At 44.4% G+C, this 15,733-nt stretch overlaps 1 protein-coding gene across 1 annotated transcript in view; it reads right to left on the minus strand.

The window, feature by feature from the left end:
* Positions 1-2,549: 2,549 nt before the first annotated feature.
* The window catches only part of Znf667 (zinc finger protein 667), a 21,081-nt gene continuing 7,897 nt past the window's right edge, over positions 2,550-15,733 (minus strand). Inside the window, exons 4-5 of the mRNA XM_005369288.2 lie at positions 12,913-13,005; positions 2,550-5,760 (exon numbers count right to left, since the gene is read on the minus strand). Of these exons, the coding sequence (XP_005369345.1) occupies positions 4,184-5,760; positions 12,913-13,005 (1,670 nt within the window). The 3' untranslated portion in view covers positions 2,550-4,183. The remainder of the gene's footprint in view (positions 5,761-12,912; positions 13,006-15,733) is intronic.

Genomic DNA, 15,733 nt, shown 5'->3' on the forward strand with positions numbered 1-15,733 from the left:
GTGTCTTTTTGGCAGTTCAATCTTCTATATCCTTTATAAAATTGTATTTTGTTGTATGTGTATGAGGACAACCTGCTGCAATTGTTTCTCCTTTCTCCATGTAGGCCCCAGGGATTGAACTCAGGTCAATCAGGCGTGTAGTCTAGAGTCATCTGGAGTCTCATCTGAGGAATTGCCCAGATCAGACTGTGAGCAGTGGAGGACTGTCTTAATTGGAAATTGATGTCTATGGGTAGGCACCACCATTCCCTGGGCAAGATGACCTGAGGTATACGAGGCAGCTAGCTAAGCATGAGCCTGGGAACCAGGAAACAGCATTTCTCCAGTTGCTGCCGCCTGAGTTCCTACCCTGACTTCTCAGTGATGGACCCACCATGCCCTGCAAGTGTAGCCAAATAAACTCTTTCTTTCTGAGTTGTTTTGGTCAGTGTTTGTCACAGAAAAGTGGAGTACATGGACTCTGTTACCACTGAGCCACATCCCAGATGGGACACCTTTGACCTGGAGCCAGCCTTTCTGGCCAGATTAGAGGACAAAGATTTGGGCAGAGGTGAAGGTGGGTAGACAGGGAAGGAGGAAAATGTGCCTCTCCTTGACCTCTTCTGTGCAATGACCTTATTTTTGTTTACAGATCTGAAAATTTAACATTTAAACAGCATGCCAGCTGCGTTTACCCTGCCTGCAAGTTGAACTTCCATAAGTTTTGGTTGTTTTCTTACTTGTATTAGACTGTTTATTGTTGAGACAAAATACCTGAGCAAAACAGGGAAAGATTTATTTTGGTTTTATCCATCATAGTAGGGTGAGCAGCATAGTAGGGCAGAACTCTCATGTGGTAATTAGAAGAGAGAGGGGAGAGGGAAGAGGTAGAGAAGGCTCTTGTGAAAGCTCCCCAATGTATTAGTCAGCTTCAGCTGCCGTAACAAAATACTATAAATTTGTTGACGTGAAAGGGGAGATGGGGGTGGAGAAACGGCTCAGCAGTTTAGAGCAGAGGTTCAATTCTCAGCATCCACATGGTGACTCACAACCGGACCTCCAGCTTCAGGGAATCGGATACCTTCCTCTGGTCTCCAAGAGCACCAGGCATATGCATGGTGCAGGCAAAACATCCATACATATAAAATATTTTAAACTCTTTATTCTTCTCTCATACAATGCATTCCGACTGCAGCTTCCCCTCCCTGCTCCTTCCACTCCTCCTAGTACCCCCACCTCCCCCTCTCCTCCAGATCCACTGTGCCTCCATTTCTCTTCAGAAAAGAGCAGGCCTTCCAGGGATAGCAACCAAAACCAGCATAACAAGTTACAATAAGACTAGGCACAAACCTCATGTCAAGGTTGGATAAGGCAACCCAGTAGGAGGAAAAGGGTCCCAAGAGCAGACAAAAGAGTCAGAGACACCCCCACTCCCACTGTTAGGGGTCGCACAAAACCCCCAAGCTAAACGACCATAACACGTAGAGGACCCAACACAGACTCATTCAGGTTCTGTGATTGCTGCTTCAGTCTCTGAGCCCCTGTGTGTCCTGCTCAATTGATTCTCTGACTTCAACCCCTCTGGCTCCTGAGAGGGCTTGTGGTGGGGGCAGCAGAGCAGAGCCAAGACAGGCTCTCCTGGTAGCCCTAATAGAGACTAGGTTTTAGTTTCAGTTCACTAAATGGAACAGAGCTCAACAGACTGTGCTCAGTAAAACCACAGCTTAGGAGCAACCGATCAGCAGGTGCCTTCTGCTGGCTCAGCAGGCGCCCCACAGCCTTTCTGCTGGCTCAGCAGGTACCCCAGGGCCCCTTCTGCTGGCTCAGGCACCCCACAGCCCCCTTATGCTGGCTCAGCAGGCACCCCCAGTCTCCTGATAACTAAAGATAGTGTTCCCTACCCTGCTGCTGGAAGGTCCCTAACCACTAGGACCTCCCATCAATCAGTCCCATGCTGATTTTTCCCCCACCAATCAGCCCCAGATTAATCCCTCCTCCCTGGAATTCCTCTAACTCTGCTAAAAAAGGAGCTCATGACCTGCTTTGAGGGTCACCAGGTGCCACCCCAACATTGAAAATAATAAAGTGCTCTTGTTACTGCATATGTGGCTGTTGGTCTTTCCTTGGGGGCTTCGCTCAGACCCTAACAGCTTCTACAAGCCTTTCTCCCCCTCTTCTGCAGGGTTTCCTAAGCTTGGTCTAATGTTTAGCTGTGGGTCCGCCTCTGCTACCATAAATTTATACATATAAATAAAATTTTAAATTTAAATTCTTAAGAAATTGTTTTAAAAGACAGGGTGGGGCATGACTCAACCCCTCAAAGACACAGCCACACCCCCATGATCTAGTTCCTCCAGTAACACCTCACCAAAACTTCCCAGAGTCACCTGCCAGCTAGAGATGATGAGCCTATGGTGGACAGTTCGTATTCAAACCCCAACACTTGTGGTCAAAATTAGACCATCTTGGTCAAACACTATAAACTTTTCTTAACAAGAAACAGGTGTTCTCCTAAATAGCTTTTGCACAAGGAAAACTCATACAAAAGAGCCTGACTGTATACAGTTGAATCACACAGAAGAATTCGGACTTTATTTCTTATACAACGTACACAAGCTGGAAAGAGGGACAGAAAAATACACTGAACATGTTGGATAGCTCAAAGGGAAACAGCCAGTACACTACCCCAGGAGTACTTCCATGAATTTATCACCTCGAGGTGCTACAACACACTATCACAGACTGGTTGACTTACAGAGAAATGAGGTTCTCACAGTTCCTCCAAAGGCTGGAAATCCAACATCAGGGTATCACACTGGTCAGTGGTAAGGGCTTTTTCTTAGTTTGCAGATGGCCGTCTGTGTTCTCACACAGTATAGAAAGAGATCAAGCCCTCTGGTGTCTCTGATCAATACACTTATCAAAAAGGCCCATCCACAACATGACTTCATTAGTCTCATTTCCAAATATCACACTGAGGAGTTAGAGCTTCAACATATGAGTTTTGGGGTAACACAAATGTTCAAGCCATAAAAACAGTTACTTTTTGTACAACAACTAGCAATATTACATGAAAATGCTGTTTATTTATATAAATATAGACAATTTATGTTCAAATAAAAAGGTAAAAAATAACTTCTCCCTGCTCTGAAGTTCCCCATTCTCCAGTCTCTCCTGCCCACGCAACCCCGAGCCTGTCTTAATCACACTAAATTTTCTCAGTGCATCTTGGCATCCACGGAGTCAGTGTGCTACTGACTGCAGCACACCACTGGCAACACTATTTTAACACTTCTCTGTTCTCATCCCAACACATTTCTGTCAGGAGAAGAGGAACCCTGTTTCCTGTTTCGTTTTTGGTTTTTCGAGACTAGGTTTCTCTGTGTAGCTTTGGAGCCTGTCCTGGCACTAGCTCTGTAGACCAGGCTGGGCCTCAAACACAGAGATCCGCCTGCCTCTGCCTCCCGAGTGCTGGGATTAAAGGTGTGTACTACCACAGCCCAGCTGTTTCCTGTTTTGCCTGTTAGTCTTTACTTACAGTTCTGAGAACAGACTCAACACTCCATTCTCCTGGGACCTCAACTTGGGCTCAAAGCACCATCTAGAGAAAGATGGAGTCACAGTTCCATTTGATTGTATAAATCCAGTGAACTGTCCTCAAAACTACACTGGAAATAAAATAGCAACTGAAAAACTGTGGGCCAATATCCTGAGCGTACTTCAGCTGATTTCAGATCTTCAGTTCAAAATCCGCCAACTACTTCTGTGCTTTGGCTTTCAAGGGGAGGATATCCTAAAATGGCCCCAAAGACACAAAACATTTTATAGGCAGATAGTTCCCTCCCTCCAATTAATGATTTCTGATGTAGGATTTTTCAGCATTGTGATGGCACGGAAGCAATATCCATTAGGCTAGAAATTGTGGTCTTTTGCTAGGCTGAAGATGAGCAATAAGCAGTATGATTGCTCTCGAGATGCTGGGCAGCAGGATCAGCTGAGAACAACTGGGCTCCACGTTATACTGCGCTGCTAAACAATCACATTTGGTAGGGTAGCTATGCTAAATACAGTTCTGTTTTAAATGTTTCAACTTAGGGTGAGTTTATCAGGACATACATCGTAAGTCGAGAACACTCACGCACATTCCCCATGCCTCTGAACACTTCTTTGACATCCTTTTCAGCTTCTGTAGTTAGCAGCAACGTCAGGACTTTTCCTCTGAATGTGTGCTCTGATGTCGAATCAGAGATGAGCTCCGACTATACGCCTTACCACATTTGCTACATTCATACGGTTTCTCCAGAGAATGACTTCTCTGATGCCGTATAAGGTCCGAGCCGCTACTGAAGGCCTTCCCACACTCGTTACATTCGTAGGGCTTCTCCCCAGTGTGACTTCTTTCGTGCAGAATGAGGGATATGCGTTGAGTGAAGGACTTCCTGCACGTCTTGCACGCGTAGGGCTTCTCTCCAGTGTGGATTCTCTCATGCTGGGCAAGATGAGCGCTCTGGCTGAAGGCCTTCCCACACTGGTCACATTCATAAGGTCTGTCTTCACTGTGGATTCTCTTATGTCGGGTCAGAGATATCCGGTGGCTGAACGCTTTCCCACATTCTTCACACTGATAGGGCTTTTCTCCAGTGTGGATTCTTTGATGTTCAGTAAGAAATGACTGGCGGCCAAAAACTTTGCTACATTTATTGCATTTGAAAGGCTTCTCTTCTGAATGAATGTTCAGATGGACTTTAAGGTTTTTAATGCCACAAAACATCTTTCCACATTCCTTGCATTCGATGAGTTTCTTTTTCCTTTTGTGGATCTTCTGGTGTTGAATAAGGGATGAATAGCGATGGCAGACCTTCTCACATTTATTGCACTTAAACCGCTTCTCCCCGTTATGAGTTCTCAGGTGCAGAATAAGGGTCGAAAGGCGTCTGCAGTCTTTCTGACACTTATCACATTTGTAGGGTTTCCCTGAAGTGTGAATTCTCTGGTGAAGCATTAAGGGTGAGATCCTACTGAAGGACTTCCCACATTTCCTACACGTAAAAGGATGCTCTAAGTGCCAAGGTCTCTGCTGGGGACTCTGGTGTAAGGCCTTCCCTTTTCCATGAGTTTTCTTTCCGGTACAAATTCTTTTATTTACAAGGACTGTCTTCTTTTTGAAGCCTCTCCCATATTTACTACACTTTTGTATTTTCTTTCTACTGTGAATTTTCTTATGAAGTATAAAGGATGACATTCGGCTGAAGGCTTTCCCGCATTTTCTGCACTGGTGAATACTCTCAACCATGTGATTATTATGGGGTACACTGAGAGATGGGCATGAACCTGGAGCCTTCTCATGGTTAAAATTTTCCTTTCGTTTATGAATTCTCCTATGTATCAGAAGAGTTAATTTTTTATGAAAATTTTCCCCACATTTATCACATTCGTAGCTTTTCTCCCGACTGTGAACTCTCTGATGAAGAATGAGGGATAAGATCTGTCTGAAAACTTGTCTACAGTTACTGCATCCGTAAGACCTCTCTCCAGTGTGAAAGGCTTGATGAAGTTTAAAAGACAGACTTTGAAAAAAGGTTTTTCCACAATTATTACACTTTAAAGATTTCTTGCCTGAATGTCCTTTCTTGGGCTTTCTTACAAATGAATTTTTGTTTTGTTTTGTCTTCCCAGTGGTGACCTTTTGTTGTGAAGAAACTGGTTTCTGATGAATACTTTGCACAGATTTGTTACATTGACTTGTTGGTAGCTTCTTGGTCTCACACTTAGACGCTGATTCTGAAATACACCAGGAAGTTAGAATTAGTTTCCTGTGCTGACTAAATGAAGCTCGTGTAATAAAAAGGAGTCATTATAATTAGTCGTTATAACAGCACAATGCTAACAGGAGAGAGCAATGTGTCTTTCTCTAGACCCCACTACTGTACTAAGTCTTGTGCTGACTACTTTTGTCTGTTTTCTGAGACAGGGTTTCTCATGTAACAGTCTTGGCTGTCCTGAAACTCACTTTGTGACCAGGTTGGCCTCAAATTTTAGAGATTTCTTTATTAATGGCCTTCTTGCTTTGTGGTGATTACTTTGAATCATCAGTGTGACACAATCCAGAACCCCCGGAAGAAAAACATCTGAGAATGTCATAATTACCTTTGCCTACCGTGGGCAGCACCATCCCTGGGTTTGGGTTCCACACAGAATAAAAAGAAGGAAGCCAGCTGTGCAATGCATGCATTAACGCATTTCTCAGCTCTTAGCAGTGGACCTAAAGCAGCTAGTTGCTTGGACTGTAACCTAGAACTGCGAACCAATAAACCCTTTCTCTCTTAAGATGCTGTTTTCTGGGTATTAATCACAGCAACAGGAAACAGACATAGGACAGGGCTTTCCAGAAATATTTAGTAACTGAAATTCAGGAAACATTGAAGTTTGAAAGAGAATAAATCACTTTTATATATGTAATATATTTTATAACATATACATTTAACTCCATAGACTGTTCATTAGTTAAATGTATTTCACTATGTGAAATTCATAAAAGGGAATTAAAAGGCGTGGTTACTTGGGATTAAAAGTGGAAATAGAAATCAACTGTAAATGGGTAAGAGATGTTACCCGTGTGATGAAAACATCTAAAACTGGATTATGGTAACATCAAACTTGGTAAAGTTATGAAAAATTGGATTATACTCATTGTGAATACCTCTATAAAGTTATAAATCCTAAAAGCACATTCTTGAATACCGAAGCCCGAGAACATGAATGTACTAACAGTCACCTGCAAAGGACACGCTCCCTCCTGTTGAGCGGCCTGTAGGCTGTGTGATGTGCTCCAAGTTTGCTAGTTTTTGTGAGGTGTCACCTATGCGGGATGGGCCTTGGTGATGCAGCTGCCTCTGAGTCATCATGTCTGCTCCTGTAAGTAACCCCTGACCCACAGTCCTGTAAGGAACCCCAATAAAACTCAGTGGTTCACCAAACTGGACTTTGGTGGTATCCGTACTTTGATCTATTGTGGGGTCCCTATTTGGGGTGAGTAGGTGTGTATGCTGTCTCCCAGTGAAAAGCTTTGTCACACAATACACTCTGGGGTGGGCTTCTGATGACATAGCCGTCTTTGAGTCATTTCTGCAAATAACCTCAACAAAACACCCTGGTCCATCAAGTTGGACTTTGGTGGTATCCTTATGTTGATCTGTCATTGTTCCCTGACTGGGGCGAGTAGATGTTTGTCTCCCTCTCCCGGCAAACTGTTAGGTAACAGCGGGTGACGTTCCACAGGGTGATATCCTGGGCTACATAAGAGATGGCTCAGTGGTTAAGAGCACTGACTGCTCTTCCAGAGGTCATGAGTTCAATTCCCAGCAACCACATGATGGCTCACAACCATCTGTAATGAGATCTGGTGCCCTCTTCTGGTGTGTGGGTACACATGGAAGCAGAATGTTGCATACATAATAAATAAATAAATCCTTTAAAAAAAGGGTTATGTTTGTGTACATAGCGCGCACGTGTGTGTATATATATATATATATATACATGTATATGTCAGATATTCATGTTTACTTTAAAAGAAAACACTCAATAAGCACAACCATCCTTAATTTAACTTCTTGGCTCTCATAGCTGTCTCAAGTTGCTGTCTGTGACTTCTCTGTGATGAACTCAAAATACAAACCAAAATTAACCCTTTTGTGGTTGTTTGAATGAGAATGACCCCAGAAGGTTCATATATTTGAATGCTTAGCCAGCAGTTAGTGAGACTGGGACAAGGACGCATGGCCATGAGGAGTTGGTGACGCCTTTCTGGTAGAGGTACAGGCTGTGAGGTTTCCAGAGCCCACAGGAGGCTCAGATTTTCTCTGCCTGATGCCTGCAGATCTAGATGGAAAGCCCTCAGCTACTGCTCCAGTTCAATGCCTGTTTGCTGTCTGCCCCACTGGTGAGGGACTGGACTGGCCCTCTGAAACTGTGGGCAAGCCTTCAGTTAGAGGCTTTCTTTAATGGGTTTCCTTGCTCATGGCGTCTCCTCACAGCAATGGAGCAGTGACTTCCCCTTATGTGCTTCTCTCAGAGCATTTTACCACAGCTGATGGACAGTAATTAGGACAGGAGGCGAGCTACACTATATTACAGTATCACAGATCATCACAAATAGACCCAGCCCTATGCAACATACAGACTAGGGCCGCTTTACCTTTCTCAAGTCTGGACAGTCAGGAGCAGTGAAGCACATGCTACTCCATGAATGCTGGGAAAAGTTCTGTAATCCTGCAGCTGTTTAATATCTGGTAATAACTATCACAACTACTAACAGGAGAACAGGATGCCAGAATTACACTCTGGTAAAAGGAGGAATTAGGAAAAGTAACAGAAGGGCTGGAGAGATGGCTCAGCAGTTAAGAGCATTGGCTGCTCTTCCAGAGGTCCTGAGTTCAATTCCCAGCAACTACATGGTGGCTCATTGCCATCTATCTGTAATGAACCCCTTGGTTCTTCCACAGATCCTAAGCAAGGTATTTAGCCTGGGTCTTGATCCTCATTTGTCAAATTGGGATGACAAAGATTTCCACCATCATTGGAGAGGATAAAAGAGATGATGAACTTGCAGGCCTTGGCACAGAACCTGGACCTAGCAAGCGCTCCATAAACTGATTGCTATCGATTTACTGAGAACATCTTTATTTTCTCAGGCACTGCTGACTAAGTCAAAGCCTTGTACACTCTAGGCAAGTGCTCTGCCACTGAGCTATCTCCAGTTCCCTCAAGAAAGAAAAAGGTGCGCCATCCTTTTTCTAAGCTAGTGAAAATGAACGTTGAACTGCCATTACGCTGCAGTTCTGTAGATGGCGCTCATTTGCTAACTCTCCTTCCTGGTTAGACTCGGCTCTGACCCATCACTGCTGTGTTTCTCAGCCTGTGGGTCTCAACCCCTCTGGGGGCCAAATGACCCCCTCACAGGGGACACATATTAGATATCAGATATTTACATTAGGATTCATCACAGTATCAAAATCACAGTTATGAAGCAGCAATAAAATGATTATACAGCTGGGGTAACCACCACATGAGGAGCTGTATTAAAGGGTGGCAGTGTTAGTAAGGCTGACAAATACTGCAGTGCAGTAAAAGGAAAAACACTAAACTGTCAAAGGGACTAGTCAAGGAGCTGAGACCCAGAGGCATGGGGTACAGGTTTTTGGGAGTCACGGGGGTTGTGCTCACTCCTCCAGCAACTAGGATAGCAGCTGATATTCCATCCCTAGAGAGGCTGCTGAGAATCCATCCCTAGAGAGGCTGCTGAGAATCCATCCCTAGAGAGGCAGCTGAGGATCCATCCCTAGAGAGGCAGCTGGGGATCCATTCCTAGAGAGGCAGCTGGGGATCCATCCCTAGAGAGGCAGCTGGGGATCCAGCCCTAGAGAGGATGCTGAGATTCCAGCCCTAGAGAGGCAGCTGGGGATCCAGCCCTAGAGAGGCAGCTGCAGTTGGTGGTTTCCTGGCAACACTACAACTCTGGAAAGCAACTCGGAGATCTCTAGAGAATGACCCTTGAATCTAGTCACTCTTCTAAGTGGTGTGGGACAATTCTATATTCTGTCAATTATGTTTTAAATGAAGGCTGATTGGCCGATAGCCAGGCAGGAAGTATAGGCGGGAAAACCAGACAGGAAGTAGAGGTGGGGCAGAGAGAACAGGAGTATTCTGGGAAGAAGGAAGCTTCCACCACCCCCAGTCCTGCCCAGACCACGGAAGAAGCAGGATGTGACCTGCCACACTGAAAAAGGTACTGAGCCATGTTGCTAGCATATACTAGAATAATGGGCTAATATAAGTTATAAGAGCTAATACAAAGCCTGAGCTATTGGGCCAATCAGTTTATCATTAATATAGACTCTCTGTGTGAATTTCTTTGGGACTTACCAGCTATGGGAACTGGGCAGGACTGGAGGGGCCCACAAGCAGGCCCTCATGTATACTTCTATGACTCAAAACAACAAAGGCGGAAAAAACTAAAATGAACAACTTACATAACTGCACTCCTATTAATAAGAAATTAGAATCCAAGTGGAAACGAAATACAACGTGACAAAAGCAAACTATACAAACTGTGCACAGCCATGACCATCACTTTTGTAAAAATTACTTATCGATAACTAGGTAGCCTTAGTTGTTAACTTTTGCTTTTTCTGAACCTTATGTAACATGGCTAAATTTCATCTGTGACTTAAAGCAGCATTATGTCATATAAAAAATTTCTTCTTGTGTCAAGATGAAGATGGAAAATGAAGATAGGACCTTCCATTTACATTGTGTCGACATCTTCTCTTTTTTTTGGTTTTTTTTTTCGACATCTTCTCTTTAAAAAAAAAAATAGTAGCAGCTGTCCCCATTCCCCAGAGTCCTTGACTTTTGAGCCATAAACTCTTGAGCAAGATTATAGTACAAGACATAAACTCCCTCCAGGGGAACAGGGCTCAAACCCAATCAGAAAGTGTCTGGTTACCTTCATAACCTTCCTGGCACTGCTGTACCAGCAACTGCACCTTGCCTGACAGGTTGGTATTGCTCTGGCTTCTTTGTATTACATAACTTCCTGGGGTTTGGACATGAAAACATTCCCCAGAAGGGCTTGTGTATTCAAGACTTTGGTCCTTAGCTGGTGGGTCTAATCGCTAACAGGGGATTAGACAATAAGGACCCATATGCTTTCAGTGGTAGATTAATCCCTTGATAGATTCCTATATGCTAGCATTACTGAGAGGTGGTAGAGAGTAAGAAGTAAGAGTTGCACCTAGCTGAGTGGTGGTGCGCACGCCTTTAATCCCAGCACTCAGAAGGCAGAGACAGGTAGATCTCTGTGAGTTCCAGGCCAGCCTGGTCTACAAGAGCTAGTTCCAGGACAGGCTCCAAATCTACAGAGAAACCGTGTCTCAAAAAACAAAGAAACAAATTAAAAAAAAAATTGGACCCAGGTGGAGGAAGTAGGTTACAGGGGTGTGTCTAGAAAAGATACACCTTGTCCCCAGACCCCTCCTGGCAATCATGTGACTGAACCATCCTTGCTCCACATTCCCACCACTATGCCTTCCCTTGGGCCTAAACACATTAGATCCAGTCCACCCTGCACTGAACCTTTCAAAATCATGAACCAAATTAAACTTCTCTTTATGCTGCACTCAGTATCTGTTAGTGACTGAGAAGTGATAAAACACATTTAGATGCTCTCAGTCACTAAAGGCTGCACATCAGTGGCCTTTCTCCCTGGTTTGTACCTAGCTCAAAGACTCAAACTAAATGATGTCTACCTGGGACAGCCAAAGAGGAATTTATCTGCCAAGGGAAGTCACTGACTAGCAGCCAAAACGAAACGTTACAGAAGAGATGAACATTTTGGTTTTGTTTTGTTTTGTTTGGGAGACAGGGTTTTGCTGTGTAATAGCACTGCTGTCCTGGAACTCCCTCTATAGACCAGGATGGCCTCAAACTCACAGAGATCCGCCTGCCTCTGCCTTCCGAGTCCTGGGATTAAAGGCGTGCGCCACCATGCCTGGCATGATGAACACTTTTTAAGAAATAACAGAATCATTCAAATCTGAGCATTATCAAGAGTGTTGTCACCAGAGACCAGCCGATACCTCTTCTGATCACAAATGAGAAAGCACAGACATGGGGTGTCAGAGGCAAGGAGGATGAAGACCTGAATTTCTGGGTACAAAGGCAGACTGAGCTCTGATTCTGGGTCTATCAAATCACAGGACCTCTCTGGATGGCAGTGCCCCATTCACCTATGATGCCACGGTACTAATTCCACCCACTACAGTCTGTTGGGAGGAAATGACCTCAAAGCATACCTGACAGCAAGCAGAGACTAAATGAACATTTGTTATTCTTGCCCTAAGGTGTTATACCTGAGCTCTTTGCACAGGCCTGAGGCTTTGCCATGTGTAGTGGCAAGCTCTCAGGTAACATCTCAAAGAAGAAGCGCCCTCGTGACTGTTGAATACAGATACGAGGCACACACCACTATGAAGTAAAGTTTATTAGGAAAGTCTCGAGACACAATCAGACCTCAAGGCCTGAAGAGTGTGGGATAGTAAATGGTTCAGTGTATGTGAGAGCCAAACATCATTTGGGGTCTTAAATGGAAGAAGAGGTTTTACCTGGAGAGGTTCTTCTTTTCAAGTGAGAGTAGGAGACAGGGTGAGAAGATGGGAGGAGGGAGGGAGGAGGGAGGGAGGAGGGAGAGCACTCACACAATGAAAGCCTCCAAGACAAGAACCATGAGATGTGTGGCTGGGAGGAGGCCAGAGGAGCCTCTTCAGAGAAGTACCCAGAGCGATCTTTAGAGAACTCTCTCAAACCCAGAAAATATCTGACTTTTATAATATTTCAAGGAGTAGCAGAAAGTTTTATATCACAGGATTTACGCTGTATATCTGATGAAAAGCATGGAAGGTTCCTGGCACTGGCTAAGATATACTTTAGACGCTACAAAGACCACAGCACAGAATGGCTCCTTAACTCTCTGCCCTAGGGAGGGGTTCAAGCTGGAGTTGAGTTTCTTCAGGTGGTAGGGGCTGGCCTCTTAAGAGTGACCACTGCCTTAAAGGGGCAGGCACTTGTTCTAACAATTATCCCAGGCAGAATGCCCACTTTTCTAGGACACCTGGTAAAAGCTCTTGGAACTCAATCAGGCAGGGATTAGTGTCCTTATAGTGTTCCTTACCCTTCCGGCCCTATGACGATACAATAAGAAGGAAGTAGGTTGTCACCAGATACTACTTCTACTACAGTCTTCCTCTTAGAATTACCAACTCTCAGGACCGTGTATGACATATTCTGTGGTTTACAGACAGCCCAGTAAATGTACTACTCGTGCACCCTTCTGCAACTTGAAGGATAAGACCTAGGCCTTGGTCCTCAGCCACTCACCAGGGCCCCGGCGCCGTCTTGATGGCTCCACCATCCATGGTGCTTTCCCTTTCTCCAACAAGGTGATGATATTTGGCCTCCGGCAGGCAAGACCTGGACACGGGACGAATAAGGGAAGTGGTCATTACATGGGCACCACTGGAATAGGAGCCATGCCCTGTGTCAATAAAATGCGGGTTTGTCATCACAATGGAAATACACAGAATGTGAGTGGTAGCTGAAGAGTGGAGGTAGGGTAGGGAAGAAGGTGGAGAGATGGCTCAGCAGTTAAGAGTACTGCCTGCTCTTCCAAAGGTCTTGAGTTCAATTCCCAGCAACCACATGGTGGCTCACAGCCATCTTTAATGAGATCTGGTACCCTCTTGAGGAAGAGACCTGGTCAGTCGTCCTCATCAACTTAGACCATGAAACCCAATATGGACAAGTTCCATAGAACCTCCATATATGGGCTGCCCATGCATGCTTCAGCATTGTCAGGGCATAAATTTCATTTATTTCATTTCAGGGAAGAAGGTAGACATGGTGATTTCTAGGGTCTCTCATATCCTAATGATAGCAAGTGCACAGGGGAGCTTTTCAGGTTGGGCCAGAGAAATCAACAAACCAACAGTGATTCAAGCTTGGACCTCATCCAGTCCCCTAACCTCACAAGAGGGCTAGTGAGAGACCGACCAACCAAACCGATGCAATGAGGTCTTTATAAGCCCAAAGCAGGAGTTCAGAGAGCACAGAGGTCGCTGAACATGTGGGGAGCAGCATTCCTAGAGAAGGCATTCTGCACTCTTTCCCCTGAATCTCTCCTGATTCCCCTTTTCTTTCTTTCTAATATTTAGTTATTTTATGTATATGAGTGACCTGTCTTGACACACATCAGAAGAGGGAAACAGATCCCATTATAATTAACCTTTGGCTCCGACACTGACCCAGGTAAGTAGTGTCAGAATTGCAAAGTCTGTCCAATATCTAAGTAAGAATTGTTTGGTGCTGGAATAACCTCCACCCCTCTGGTGTCAGACTATTCTGTGCTGAAGGTTAAATGTGAGAGATGGCTTAAATGTTATAAAGAGAAGAAGAAAACTGAGTTATATACAATAGCGTTTAAACTAACTGTGGTGGTTTACATGAAAATGGCCCCCATAGCCCTTTGGAAGTGGCACTATTAGGAGGTATGGACTTGTTGGAGGAAGTGTGTCACTGGGGAAGGGGCTTTGCGGTTTCAGATGCCCACGACATGCCAGTGGCACTCTCTCTCTTCCTGCTGTCTGCCCACCCAGATGTAGAACTCTAAGCTACCTCTCCAGCCACCATGTTTCCCGTCATGATGATAATAGACTAAACCTCTGAACTCTCAGCCAGCCCCAATTAAATGCTTTTCTTTCTAAGAGTTGCTGGGGTCATAGTGTCTCTTTACAGCAATTGAAGCCCTAAGACACTAACTCTACAGAATAAATTACTTTTCTGAACATAGGGTCAAATGCTCTTGGGACAAGGTTGTAAGTGATCATCCTTTAGCTCACTCTAAACCGCCACCATTCTGTGACCCATTGTTATGCTGTGCCTCCACTCAAGGCTTTGAGGCCAAAAGTGTACAAAAGCAAGAAATAAGCACTGGAGAGATGGCTCAGTGGTTATAAGCACTGGCTGCTTATCCAGAGGTCCCAGGTTCAATCCCCAGCACCCACATGGCAGCACACAACTGTCTGTAACTCCAGGATCCAATACCCTCACACAGACATACATGCAGGCAAAATGTCAATGGACATAAAATAAAAATAAACAACTATTTTTAAAAAGGATTAAAGAAGCAAATAATGTAGTTATATACAATAATTTCTATACAAGAAATTAACTTTCACATATGCACATGCACACACACACACACACACACACACACAAATAACCAAAAAAACAGCAACTTGGACCCATTAAGGATTTAAAAAGTGAAAGAATTTGATCTTACATGGCCCCAAGCTCTGCAATCTAAACATCCCCTTTGTCAGATTTGCCAGTCAGAGTTTGTGGTGGTTTGAATAAAAATGGCCCTTAATAGATCCATAGGGAAAGGCACTATTAGGTGTGGAGGAAATGTGTCACTGGGGAGGTGGGGTAGGCTTTGAGGTTTCAGATGTTCAAGTCAGACCTAGGAGATCTGATGCCTTCTTCTGGCTTCCATGGGCATCAGGCAGGCACATGGTGTACATACATACAAACATGCAGGCAAAACACTCGTACACGTAAAATAAAATATACAAATTATAAGAAAGTGTAGTTTATAAATGACCCACCAATTCCATTCATAAATTTATAGCCAAGAGAAATAAAAATATACACCCCCAATCCTATTCATGAAGCTAGGTAGTGGTGGTGCATGACTTTAATCTGGGAGGCAGAGGCAGGAGGATCTCTGTGAGCTCAAGGCCAGCCTGATCTACAGAGTGAGTTCCAGGCCAGCCAGAGCTGTTACACAGAGAAACCTTGTCTTGAAAAACAAAAAACAAAAAAAAATCCAAAAACCTGTTCATGACTGCCCACATCAGCAATGCATTAAAAGTACAACAACCCAAATACCCACCTGTTAATAAAAGATAAATGAGACAAAGACGTCTAGCCAGATAATGTAATTACTCAGTAATGAACCAGAACAAAGTACTAATATGTGCTGAAACAGGGGTGAACCTCAAACATTACGCTAAGAGAGAAAAGGCTGTGTGTTTATGATCCCATTTGCACACAAGGCTCAGACTGGCAGATCCAAAGAGACAGATGAGAGCTAGGGATTGCCCACTCTCGAGGGCTACATGGGCATTGGAAATAAGTTGCT

This window comes from Microtus ochrogaster, unplaced genomic scaffold, assembly GCF_000317375.1.
Source record: "Microtus ochrogaster isolate Prairie Vole_2 unplaced genomic scaffold, MicOch1.0 UNK47, whole genome shotgun sequence".
In the NCBI taxonomy this organism is placed as follows: domain Eukaryota; kingdom Metazoa; phylum Chordata; class Mammalia; order Rodentia; family Cricetidae; genus Microtus; species Microtus ochrogaster.